Source organism: Pseudoliparis swirei, chromosome 9 (assembly GCF_029220125.1).
Source record: "Pseudoliparis swirei isolate HS2019 ecotype Mariana Trench chromosome 9, NWPU_hadal_v1, whole genome shotgun sequence".
Classification (NCBI taxonomy): domain Eukaryota; kingdom Metazoa; phylum Chordata; class Actinopteri; order Perciformes; family Liparidae; genus Pseudoliparis; species Pseudoliparis swirei.
In genome coordinates this window covers 24,227,609-24,241,258 of record NC_079396.1, presented here as the reverse complement: position 1 = coordinate 24,241,258, position 13,650 = coordinate 24,227,609, and the positions used below count along the sequence as shown (strand labels likewise).

Here is a 13,650-nt window from a genome sequence, read left to right as displayed (position 1 = left end):
TTGTATAGCCCAATTTCACAAATTACAAATTTGTCTCGGAGTGCTTTACAATCTGTACACATAGACATCCCTGCCCCAAAACCTCACATCGGGCCAGGAAAAACTCCCAAATAACCCTTCAGGGGGAAAAAAAGGGAAGAAACCTGGAGGAGAGCAACAGAGGAGGATCCCTCTCCTAGGATGGACAGATGCAATAGATGTAATGTGTACAGAAGGACAGATTTAGAGTTAAAATACATTCAATGAATATGACAGAGTGTATGAATAGTTCATAGTAGGCATATTCCACGATGGAGACCTCCACGATCCATCAGGCAGATGGCGGGAGGAGGGGCGGAGTCTCAACAGGACAGTGGCGTAGTCATGAGCAGGAATTCCCCAGACGATCCATCAGGCAGATAGATCTATGCCGTCTCATAGGGTCCGATGACCCCATGAGACGAAAGTCAAGACTTCGGGAGAAAGCAGAGTTAGTAACGAGTGATTGAGAGATGAAAATTCATCCTTAAGGAGAGAAAAAGAGGAGATAGGTACTCAGTGCATCCTAAACGTCCCCGGCAGCTATAAGCCTATAGCAGCATATCAAGGGCTGGACCAGGGCAAACCTGATTCAGCCCTAACTATAAGCTCTGTCAAGAGGAAGGTCTTAAGTCTACTCTAAACGAGGTGACTGTGTCTGCCTCCCGACTGAAATTGAAGCTGGTTCCAAAGAGGAGCTTGATAACTAAAGGCTCTGGCTCCCATTCTACTTTTTAAGACTCTAGGAACTACAAGTAGTCCGCATTTAGTGAGCGTAGCTCTCTAGTGGGGCAATATGGTACAAGCTCCTTAAGATATGATGGAGCATCACCAATCAAGGCTTTGTAGGTTAACAGAAGAATTTTAAAAGTGATTCTTGATTTTACTGGGAGCCAGTGCAGAGCAGCTAGTGCAGGAGTGATGTGATCTCTTTTCTTAGTTTTAGTGAGAACACGAGCTGCAGCATTCTGGATCAACTGGAGGGACCTAAGAGATTTATTAGAGCAGCCTGCTAATAAGGAGTTGCAGTAATCCAGTCTCAACGCGTGAACCAATTTTTCTGCATCTTTTGAGACAAGATGTGCCTGATTTTTGAAATATTACGTAGATGAAAGAATGCAGTCCTATCAAAGATAACGCCAAGATTCTTTACAGTGGTGTTGGATGCCAGGGCAATGCCGTCTACAGAATCCACATCACCAGATAATTGATCTCTGAGGTGCTCAGGGCCGATTAAAATTACTTCGGTTTTGTCTGAGTTTAACATCAAGAAGTTGCAGGTCATCCATGTTTTTATGTCTTTAAGACATGCTTGAATTTTACAGAGTTGGTTGCTCTCCTCTGGTTTTATCGATAAATATAGTTGAGTGTCATCTGCATAACAATGAAAGTTTATGGAGTGTTTCCTGATAATATTGCCCAAAGGAAGCATGTATAAGGTACAACTAGAACTACAACTAGAACTACAACAAGAACTACAACAAGAACTACAACTACAACTTCTCCCACGTGGAATCCCTTCCACCTTTCTCGGCGGCGGCTGCAGATGTTGCCGGCGCACGTGGTTGAGCGCAACTTGAACTTTCGCCTCTTGTCCCCCCCCCCCACGCAAACACAATCCATCCCCTCCCCTGTGTGTGTGTGTGTGTGTGTGTGCAGTTTGATCCCCAGTGGGGACACACACCCAGACAACGGGGATCAGCGCCGCTTCATTAAACCCAGTATGAGACGGGGGGGGTGGTGCGTGTGTGTGTGGGGGGGGGGGCTGGTGCGCCTTTAGAAGGTTCAGCCACTCCTGCATGGGGGGGGGGGGGAGAGAGGGCGTGTGTTTTGTTTTTTTTCCCGGCAAAAAAAAAAGAACCAGAGGAGTTTATTCTCGAGACCGGAGGGACACAATGGGGCCTTTGGGGTCTGAAGGGGGGGAGGGGGGGGGGGTTCCCACCGCTGACAGACGGGCTCTTGTTCTGCCGACGTTGTTTTTATTGCGACATTTATGGCTGCGTACGGAAAAACCTCAGCGGCTACAACATCACGTAAACACGACTCAGCGATCGATAATGATCGATAACGATCGATCGCCCGGGGAGAGAAACACACACAGAGTCTCTTCAGCTGCCGTCTGGCACTTGATTGGTCACGGCGGGATGGGAATGATGGAGAGAGAGAATGACCCAATGAATGATGGAGGGGAAGCTGAGTCTTTGGGAATCTTAGCTCCACCAGAAATCGGTGACATCATCGACCCTGCGCCTCTCAAATCAGTCGAATACACTCTAAAAATCTCAAGTAACTCAAGAACCTTCATATTCCTTTCTTCCTCTTGGACGCAGACCACACATCAGAAGCTGAGAGTTTTCTCCCAAGTCTCAGAAATCCACCTTTACAGAGCGCCGATCACCAGAACGGAGGCCCCCCCGCTGCCGTGGGCTTTAACTGAAGCCCCGCCCCCCTTCCTCTCTTTCTTTTCCCCAGATGACTAGAGAGTGGCAGTGAGAAAGGATGGAAGGGGGACACGGGAGGGGGGGGGGGGCTTGTGGGAAACTTCGCTCGGCCGAGCCCCCACCCCGGCCTCTCGATGGGTCCCCTGGCCTCGGCCCTGTGGGACACAATTTACATACCAATACGTGAGATCCAGAAAACAGACGTAATGTAATTCATGCACCGGGACAGTGAAGGGGGGGTTTAAGCCTCTCCGGTCAGAGAGAGGCTTAAAGCGTGATCACCTCACCGCCACGTGAACACGCTCACGGCCCCGAGAGGGGAAACGATGATGTCATCGGCGGCCGGAGAAAGCTCCGGTTCCCTCTTAGCCCAATTGGTTTAGCGTAACACCGCTCACCGTCTGGCTCTGCAGTGCGCCAAAAGGGATTATGCACAGAACCTTTGACCGGCTTGTCGTCTTAATCTACTTTTGACCGGTTTGGGATTTCAACAAAAACATGTCGGTAAACATCTGCTCGCGTTGTGATTTTAGGAAGGGGGGGCTTCTTACCGTGTGGCGAACATGGCTCGGAGGGAGGAGAAGGTGGCGGCGTCCTCCCTCAGGGCCTTGAGCTCGTTCCTCAGCTTCATCACCGTCTCGGTCACCAGGGCCTTCTCGTTCTCGTACTTGCTCTTCAGATTGGCCAGCGCCACCTCGGCCGTCTGCGGGTGGGCAAGGGGGACAACAACAACAAAAAGGGGGGAGGTCAGAGCAGCTGGAAGTGGAGGTGGAGCGGGGGGGGGAAACTCCCTGTCGCAATATGTCTGTGAACATGGCCCATATCCCCCTACTTCAGTCAGACGGCACTTGTTATTGTCAGCTGGTTTACGGGGGTCTTTCATGTCCACACGTTTACTTTAAAGGGGTCACCACGGCAACTGCATACGCAGGGTGTCTTTGTGCGTCTTTGTGGGGGGAGAGGGGGGGGGTGGCGTTTGTTATAGATCTCGATGCATTTGCGGCAAACAGCCGAGTGGAGCCGAAATAGCCGAGCGCTCCTCCGCGACGTAAACAACAACAACAACACCCGACCGACCTGCTTGTTGGCCTTGAGGACGGTGCGCAGCGTGGCGATCTGCTCCCGCTTGGTGCTCAGCAGCGACTTCAGCTTGAGGATCTCCTCCATGCAGGCGTCCTTGTCCTTGTCGGCCACGGCGCCGAGCTCCAGGGACGCCACGCGCTGCCGCGACAGCTCCGTGCTGCGGTCCACCGCCAGCTGCAGGTGCTTGATCTGGTCCCGGATGATGGCCACCAGGTTGTAGATGTTCATGGGCTCGCGGCGGTGCTCCGAGCCGGGGGACGGCAGCGGGGACCCCGCCCCCGCCAAGTCGCCCGCCTCGGCGAAGAGGCCCTTGGTGAGCAGGAGCGGGGAGCGGCGGCCCCGGCCCTCGGGGCTGCTGCGGCCGCCTTTGCCCTCCTTGTAGAAGTCGAGCATGACGCGGTTGGGCGTCACGTTGTTGCACATGCACACGTGGTTGTAGAGCGTGGCCAGCTCCTCGCTGAAGGTCACCAGCTCGTCCTGCGCCACGCTCAGGCTGCCCTGGGACTCGCCGGCCACGTCGCTCAGCTGAGGGGGGAAAAAACGACGACGACGTTCCATCACCAAATTGAATATTTACAAAAAAAACTTTGAACGGTGGTCCCCAAACTAAGGCCCGCCTCCACATTTGGCCCGACCCCCTGAAGACCAGAGACGCATTATAATTTTTTTTTCGTTCTGGCCATGCAAATCCAAGACTTTTTTCTTTGAAGAACACAGAGAGCGGTGTTTGGTTATTATTTATTTCATAAATAGTGTTATTTATTTCCTGACAATTTTTTTCTGTGAAGATCCCGGAAAGGGTTATTAATATTTGGTTATGTGTGGCTTTCTGGAAAACAATACATCAGGGTTCTTACTCATTTTGACCAATGGATTTCCAGGACTTTTAACCAAATTTCCATGACCAAACTGAAATCTCGGTATAAACATGAAAACTGTAGAAAATGTTCCGTATTGAGAGCTATCGCTGGCTTATATTTTGAGCGTCTTTCTTTTTAAAATATATTAATTATTTATTTTTAACATGTGATTTTAACAAATTCCCATGACTTTTCCAAAACTTTTATGATTTAAGTTTTTTTCCATAACTTTTCCAGGCCTGGAAATGAATTTTAAAATTCCATGACTTTTCCACATTTTCCATGACCGTACGAACCCTGATACATGTTTACATTTAGGCACCCCCTGCGATCGTCACAAACTGACCCCGGCCCCCCATCAGAGAAGGGAAAAGTGATGTGGCCCCTCACAGGAAAAAGTTTGGGGACCCCTGACTGAGGAATACAATTTTTTTTTAAAGCGCCGTCTCACCTTGCGCACTTCCTTCTCCAGCTCGGCCTTCTGGGCGCGGTCCGTGTGGCTGCTCTTCTCCAGCGTCGCCAGCTTCCCTTCCAGCGCCGTGACGTCGATCTCCAGGCGGCTGCGCACCTCCTCGTACCGCGACTGGCAGGCCTGGTACTCCGTCTTCAGAGTCTTCAGCTCCTCCTTCAGCTCTCCTGCTTCCGACACGGCGACCTGTGCAGAGGGGGCGCGTCCGCGGGTTGAGAATAACGAGAAAAAAAGAAGAAAAAAAACAGGCGTTTTCCTCCCTTCTTCCTCCCGCCGGTACCTTGTACTTGCACTCCAGGATCTCCGGCCCGTTGATGTCCACCTCGTAGTAGTCGGAGTCCTCGTTGCTGTCGCGCTCCTTCTCGTTGTCCAGGGCCGACTGGCGCTCCTTGCTGGCGTGCAGCTTGCGGACGGCGCTGAGGTTCTCCGTGAGCCGGCTGACGTTCTCCTGGTGCTCGGACAGAGCGCCGTTGGCCTGCTCCAGCTGCTTCTGGGAGTCCTGCAGGGTGGACAGCAGGTTGACCTTCTCGCGCTCCATCTTTATAAAAGGAGGGAGAGAGAGAGAGAGAGAGAGAGAGAGAGAGAGACGCCAGAGAGCGGTGAGACGATCGCGGAGTGAACGGACCGCGTTGGAAATCAAGTGGGTTGTCCGTGTCACACAGAGACACACACACACACACACAGACACACACACACACACAGAGACACACACACACAGAGACACACACACACAGAGACATACAAACACAGAGACACACACCGACACACAGAGACATACACACAGAGACACACAGACACACAGAGACACACACACACAGAGACACACACACAGAGACACACACAGAGACACACAGAGACACACAGAGACACACACACACACAGAGACACACACACAGAGACACACAGAGACATACAAACACAGAGACACACACACAGAGACACACACAGACACACAGAGACACACACACAGAGACACACACACAGAGACACACACAGAGACACACACACACACAGACACACACAGACACACAGAGACACACACACACACACACAGAGAGACACACACACACACACAGACACACACACACACACACACAGAGACACACACACACACACACACACACACACACACACACACACACACACACAGAGACACACACACACACACAGACACACACACACAGAGAGACACACACACACACACACACACACAGAGACACACACAGACACACACACACACACACACAGGCAGGCAGCACAGATCGCCGCCCGTCTGCTGCGGGACCCGTATCGGATGCGGTTCTAACGTTCTAACGGGGGGGGGGGGGGGGGGTTCTGTGTGACCCTGAGGTGACTTTGACTTTTCTTCATTAGTCCTCAGCATCCGTGTTTCATGAAATTCCTTCGGCCTCCAAACAACGATCACCCACAGGTTGCCTCGTACCTTCTGGTTGCCATGGCGCCCGATCACGCGTGGGCTTGGACTCATGGGGTGATGAGCAAGCAGATGGCAGGTCCACTGGGGCCCCCCACCCGCCGCCTGAAGGCTGTGTGTGTGTGTGTGTGTGTGTGTGTGTGTGTGTGGATTAATTTTGCTAGACAGGGATTTAGATCCCTGCAGCCGGTCACGATCTACTGACTCGCTCCCGCATTAAAGACACACACATTAAAGACACACACTTTAAAGACACACACTTTAAAGACCGTCTCTACAAGCTGAGACTTGATGGATGATACCAAGAATATCTAGAGATGGTTTGATTGTTTTCATCTCATTATACTGCTATTGATTCTCTCTTCACCCAACATGAACACACACACACACACACACACACACACACTGCAGAATCAAGTCATTCGCGCCCCGATGTATGGACGGCGACTGATCGGTGGACCGGGGGGTTATTGAGGAACAGAACGAACCTGCATCAGCTGCTGTTTGAGCTTTTGGATCTCAGAGATGTTGAGTTCGCTCAGCAGGTCGTCCACGAGGCCGGGCGCCGGCTGGAACGGCTCGCCCTTCTCGGGCGCGGCGGGGCCGATGCGGTGGTTGTTGTCGCCGGCGATGGCGTCGGCCAGCTTGGCGAAGCCGCCCTCGTATCCGTGGAGGGCGTCGTCGTTGTTGGGCTCGCCGCCGTCGTCGCCGCCGAACTTGAGTCCGTCCAGAGAGATGCTGAGGGGGCTGGGAGGGAACACGGAGGGGAGCAGAGTGTCGGTCGGCGTTCCTGGCGGCGGCTCCGCGGGCCTCGCGCTCGCCCGATTCCCGTGGTACCTGTGGCAGAGCGTGTCTCCGATGCTCATGTAGTGCGAGAGCTCCTTCCTCAGCGACGCCTTCAGCTCGCGCTCCGTCTTGATGGCCTCCAGGGCCTCGCCCAGCTGCCGCTCGGCGATCTCCTTCAGGCGGATGGCGTCCTCCAGCTGGCTGTTGAGGAACTGGGTGTCCTCCTCCAGGCGGCGGATCTCGTGCTTCAAACCCTCAAACTCCACCTGGGGGGGAAAGGAGGAGAGGGAAGACGCCGTCAATGAGCTTTCTGAAACTAGACGGAGCTTCGGTGAAAATGGGCAAACCATGCTGGATCTGCATTATTTAGAAATATCATGTTAATTGAGGACATTCCATTTAAATGTGCCTATCCAATCAGTTTTAAGTTAATTGGATGTGGGGAAGAGGAGGAGCCGCTTTTGTTGTCGTTTCATGGCCCCTCTGTGATGAAGATGAAGGACAGAGTCCGGAGAGAATTAACAAGCTCCGGCACAAGAGCCCACATCAAATGGGAAATGTCAGACTTGGACACGCAGCTCTCGGTTTATGTTTGCGGATGTGCGAAAGGGGATCGGTTGTTTTTTCTTCTTCTTCCTTTTCCACTCATTTGATGAACGAGATGAAGTGTAAAGGTGCGTTCAAACCAAAAGTCAACGTACAACGTGTGGCTGCGATAGACGCGATATTTTTCCAGGCGGCGCGTTTGGGGCGACGCAATGTGTTATATATTATAATGTTATGAACACAACAACATATATTATATATTATAATGTTATGAACACAACATATATCATATATTATAATGTTCTGAACACAATAACATATATTATATATAATAATGTTATGAACCCAATAACATATATTATATATTAAAATGTTATGAACACAACATATATTATAATGTTATGAACACAACATATATTATATATTATAATGTTATGAACACAACATATATCATATATTATAATGTTATGAACACAATAACATATATTATATCTTATAATGTTATGAACACAATAACATATATTATATCTTATAATGTTATGAACACAATAACACACCTCTGTAGAGACTTCATTTAACACCAGAGAATAGTCATTCACACACTAACTATGTGGAGAGTGTATTTATGATTAATTTAATGTTATCTTCATTGAAAAAAACCGAGCTTTGAAAAATAAGGACATTTCTAAGTGACCCCTGACCTTTGGTGTAATCATGAGTGGTGCTGCGTGAGTCGCCCCGCGGCCCCGCCCTCCTCACCTGGCTCTGCTTGAGCGCCGACACCTGCTTCTGCAGCGAGATGTTCTCCTCCTCCAGCTCCGTGTAGTCCTGCAGCAGGCGAGCGTCCCGGAACTTGTACTCCTTGATGTCGTCGCGCAGCTGATTCCTCTGGAGCTCCACCATCTGGCTGTTCTGTGGAGGAAGAGGGAGAGCCGTCAGGGGACCACCACTTCAATCTGGGTTCACTTGATGTGATATTGTTGCTTTACTTTAACCGTCAGTCTCACATTGTCTCTGTAACGCTCTAAATCCTGCTGGGTAAGAAGGGGCTCCCATCTGCCCAAACCCGTCGCGTCTGTGTGTGTGTGTGTGTGTGTGTGTGTGTGTGGTGCCAGGTGTCTCTCTGGGCAGTGGGCCACAAGTGTGCCAGCCTGCCAGCTCTGATGGCACCACAGAGACTGAAGCCTCCTCATCTCTCTCGTGCTGACAGGCGTTCAACGGCCGGGAAGCACTCAAAGGTCTAATGGTCTGATGTTCTATTGTTCTATTGTTCTGATGTTCTATTGTTCCGATGTCGTATTGATCTAACGGGCTAATGTTCTATTGAGCCGTTAGAGCGGGCTCGGTGTCTCTGTTCAGCGGGATACGAGGACCGATGCATGCAAGTTGTAGAAATCAGAGCTAATGCAGAGTGTCTGTTATATTAAATGAATGAAGTGAACTATTCTCAGTTGATACGCGCCGATATTTAGAGCGTGCGTTACTGAGGCTGTATTAGGGCTGAAATTCGTAATCGTCGAAAAAAGCTCAATTCTGTCGCCTAAACCATCCGTTTGTTTGAAGGGAGAGTTGCTCGTCGAGTAACCACACGACACCGGAGGGGTCAAATACTCAGGGGTCAGATTTGGGTTTTGAGGGAAATGCAAATATAGATGCAGGGTGGTGTATACACACTTACAAGTAAAAGATGATTAAGGGGGTGCCGGGGTTGCTTTTTGTTGTTGTTGTTTTTGTTTTGGGGGGGTATGTATGTACTGTATGTATGTGTATATATGTGTGTGTATGTATGCGTGTGTATATGTATATATATGTATGTGTATATATATGTATGTATGTGTGTGTATATGTGTGTATATATATGTATGTGTATGTGTGTATATATATGTGTGTGTATGTGTGTATATATACGTTTATGTCTGACGTTTTTGTACTTGTTTTATGTTTATATTACTAAACGAATTTTAAAAAATGTAAGTGACAACAACAAAAAAGGAACCAAACACCAGCATCGCGCATTTCATGGAAATAAATCATTCAGCATAATTAAAAACTTAAACAACTCAAGAAATCTCGACAAGAACGGCAAATTTAAACAAAAACAATTAAATAAAGGTGAGCATGGTGCTCGTGCTCGTGTTTGTAATATACTGTGTGTGCAGCTGCCCAGGAAAGGTCAGAGGGGTCAGAGACACGCCCCTTCCCCCAGACCGAGGGTCCTCGCGTCCATCAACCGTCCTCTCCTTTTAAAAATGTCTCCGTCCCCGACCGAGGAGCTCGTCCTAAAAACACAAAGCGCCCCGCAGGACATCCGGCGGAGGAGAGCGGGCCTTAAGAGTGTGTACGCAGCTGGTGGACGCAGTTATGTGTGTGTGTGTGTGTGTGTGTGTGTCTTGCTCTTGGGAGACTTGGCAAATATAAGCGAACACCAGCGGGACAATTAGCCTCCCAATCTCCTGCTAGGTGCCCCCCCCCCCCCCCCGCTGTGCCCATGTGGCCGGCCGCATCACGCCCCCTCCTCTCGGGTATCACTCCAACAGGAAGTCAACCCTGAGAGGCTTTTCACCGGGCAGACTTTTTTAATTATCGATTTCAGTGTTATTACCGACTGAAGGAGAGCGGCCGAGAGGCCGGCGAGGCGTTCTGAACAGCTTTTACCAACTGGGGGCCGCGAGTTCGGTCCCCTTCGATGTGCCTCGACCCCTTTAAGAAGACGGCACAGCTTTACGAACCACCAGCAGCTTTATTAATAACCTCGCTACGCCGACGTAACGGGACTCGGGAGACCACCAGGCAACCCAAAACAATTTGTTTTCCCTCTATAAATTTGGTGTATTTGCTCACCGAGGTTAGGAACTCACCAACGTGATGTTGTTGGATCCCCGCTGCTCGTTTTAATCAGTGTGATAATTAATCAGTGTGATAATTAATCAGCATCAACATTCATCTCCCGAGCGTTAGTGCATTGCTGCATAATGCACGAGCTCACAGGAACGATCAGTCACTAAGACCCACTTCTCAATCTGAAGAATAATTAACAAATCAGTCACCTTAATAGATCCAGAGATTCCAGTTTGGGCCTTTAAACGACATATATATACAAATATATATATATATATACAGGGGTGCACATAACTTTTTCAGTGAGTTACTCAGGTGAGTACCGGGAGATGGTGTTTGGTACTCACTTCATATGTATATATGGGGGGGGGGGGAGAGGGGGTTCACACTGCTCGACTAATTTCATGTTTTTAACTCCACAAATCCGGCGCCTGCTGCTTGTTTTCGGGTCTATTTTCCCGGTCGGGGTGAAGCGCCTCATCTGGAGGGGCGGCGCTGTGCGGACCTGATGAACACAGGCCGCCGCCCGACACGATTGCCACCCTCCTCCAATCTGATTACAATGCACATATCGGGACTTGCCCTTTGACCTCGCGTCCACATCCGCTGCTGCACTGAGCCCCTCAGAGACGGGTTTGGGGGCGGGGTTTACACCGAGCTGAGATGATGGACAGACGCTGATTTGAGTAAGCTGGCCGTGTGCGTCCCGGCTGTAGAGGGTGGACAGCATTTAATCATGAGGAACACACACACACACACACCTCCTGGGAACGTTTGCAAAATATGGTGGTGTGTGTGATAATGCTCACTAGCTTGTACTTGAGTGACCCCTCCGTCAGCTCATAACGGTCATTTCTCAATGCGTTCGAGGCAACGTTTCAGGCTTAACTCGAGTGGAGATTAAAGAATCTTTGTGATACTTTGTTGAAGGCGCCGCTCTTAATTTTTCTAAATATGGATTTCTGCAAATCCAGAGCAGCTTTTCACCCCCGTGGTTTTAGTTCCCTGGAAAGTGCTGCACAAGACTGTATTATTTATGCAATCGCACAGACACATGCATCACTCCGTTGACCTCGGGTTCACTCTCCATCCCTGAGGATCTGGATCTCTACAAAGTGAACACAGTTTCCCAAACGGAACGACACCCAGTGCAGCTCAATACTGACGGCTTTTCTTTTCTCCTCCTTCTTCTTCTAAGCCACTTTCTCTGCGACTTTTTCCTAATACCACAGACCTCCATTTTTTCCTTTCCACCAAAAATGTCTGCTCTCATTTTTTCCTACCCCCACCACCTCCTCTTCTTCCTCCTCCCCTCAGTGTATCTAAAGGCCACGTATCAGTCACAGTCGAATGTCCTCCTCCTACGGAGCTTTTAGCTCCATCGTTTCAGATGTATAATTTTTTTTAAAAGGAAGTGGCCGCGCTCACTTCTGCTCGTAGATCTCTGGCGACACTCTCGGGCCTTCGGTGACCTGCAGGTCAAGGTCACGCCAGAACGAGTTCAATCTAGCTCTACCACGCTGACCACATCCCAGGATTGATTACCTTCAGGAGGGAATCACAGATGCACTCCAGCTCAAACCCCTCCTCCCCCCCCCCTAGTGTAGGTTGAGATGGAGGGGAAGGAGTAATGAAGCTCCATCGTCACCGTCACCGGTTGAGAATGTGGGTGAAAGCAGATCTGCTTTTATCCTCCTCTTTCGCTTCAAGCAACTGTCACTCTCTCCCTCTCTCTCTCTCCTTCTCTCTTTCTTTCTCTCTCTAGAGAAACAGAAACACCAAGTCGAGGTCACGCTCGTCAAAGAGACAAATGGAAACAAAAAAAGTGAAAAGGAGCCTTTGCCCGGTGGTCCTCTGGCCAGCGAGTCGGCGTTGAAGAGCCCACAGGGCGGGAATGTTCCCGCGTGCACTCGGCGAATTAGAGACGCGGCGGTCCCTTTGTAGAGGGGCGAGCGGAGAGATGTGCACGTGAGAATCTGTACGGCCATTAGCTGAAGTGATTGTCAATACATGAGTGTAAATATGATGTGAGAGATGTTTGTAAATTCACGGTACAAAAGGCTAAAAAAGGGATTAAAAGAAGATGTGTTTCTGTTGGAGGAGTCCAATTATGGAATAATGTTGAAATGGATGCAAGAATGGTGAACTCCTCTTTGGTTTTTAAGGGAATTATTTATAAAACAATTCTTGAGAGTTATAAATGTGATTAAAAACTTATTTATATAGAAGATGTATGTGGTAGTATATATAAATATTTTTTGTTTTTTATTGTGATTAAAAACTTATTTATATAGAAGATGTATGTGGTAGTATATATAAATATTTTTTGTTTTTTATTGTGTCTGTTGTTATTTCTTTATTTTATATTAATTTTCTGATTTATTTTGATTTCAATTTAGGATAGGAATTTATAAGCATGTTTTGCTTCGACCTATAACTTTTCAGTCTTTCTCTTTTGTATATTATATGGAATAATATTGTATTGTATTTGATTTGATTGACTGAATAAAATACACAAACAAACAAACAAAGTGCGGGCCCGTTGGCGTGTTGGCTGCTGGTTTATTAGGATGCATCGATCCGGCACGGGGAAAAGCTCGTCGGGGTCTTGCATCGAGATCGACTCGCTGTCGGAGCTTAAAGACGATACCGGAAGGAGAAAACATTACTAGTGATCGACGGCACGTCTTCTAGATGCGTTTTTAGAGCCGCGCCCCTCCCAGGGGCCGCGAATAACCATCGCCCGGTGAGGCGCTGTGGCCGGATCGCCCGCACAACACCTGGAGGCTAGAGAGTCGTTTGTGGGTGGCGCCCGTCTTGAGGTTTTTTTTCCCGCACCTCCTCTTGTTATATCCCTCGTCTCGATGCAGTCTTCTTCTTCTTCTTCGGAGACCTATTTTTTCAACCGTTTGTCTTTGTATCCCCCCCCCCAACTAGCACATGACGGGAGGCGATCCGTCATCGGCGTTAATAATGAGGGTGGTGGACGTCGCCGCCTCTGAGCCCCATCGCGTCGGCCTCACGCCAGACGGTGACACAAAGGAGCAGCCGCCCTGGGATCCCTCTCGCCGCTGACCTCTGACCCTTCGGGGACGGAGGTGAAGCGTCAGACGGGGAAACGGAACGGGAGCAGGAGGGACGTCCAACCCAGTTGTTGGTCATTTGACTTGTAAG

At 49.5% G+C, this 13,650-nt stretch overlaps 1 protein-coding gene across 2 annotated transcripts in view; it reads right to left on the bottom strand.

Moving 5' to 3' along the window:
- The window catches only part of LOC130199105 (protein bicaudal D homolog 2-like), a 38,204-nt gene that overhangs the window by 5,832 nt on the left and 18,722 nt on the right, over nt 1-13,650 (bottom strand). For both annotated transcript variants that reach the window (XM_056422322.1, XM_056422323.1), the window contains 7 exons: nt 8,398-8,550; nt 7,144-7,358; nt 6,795-7,053; nt 5,152-5,409; nt 4,854-5,057; nt 3,537-4,067; nt 3,011-3,162 (listed from right to left, as the gene is read on the bottom strand). In XM_056422322.1, coding sequence (XP_056278297.1) covers nt 3,011-3,162; nt 3,537-4,067; nt 4,854-5,057; nt 5,152-5,409; nt 6,795-7,053; nt 7,144-7,358; nt 8,398-8,550 — 1,772 coding nt within the window. The remainder of the gene's footprint in view (nt 1-3,010; nt 3,163-3,536; nt 4,068-4,853; nt 5,058-5,151; nt 5,410-6,794; nt 7,054-7,143; nt 7,359-8,397; nt 8,551-13,650) is intronic.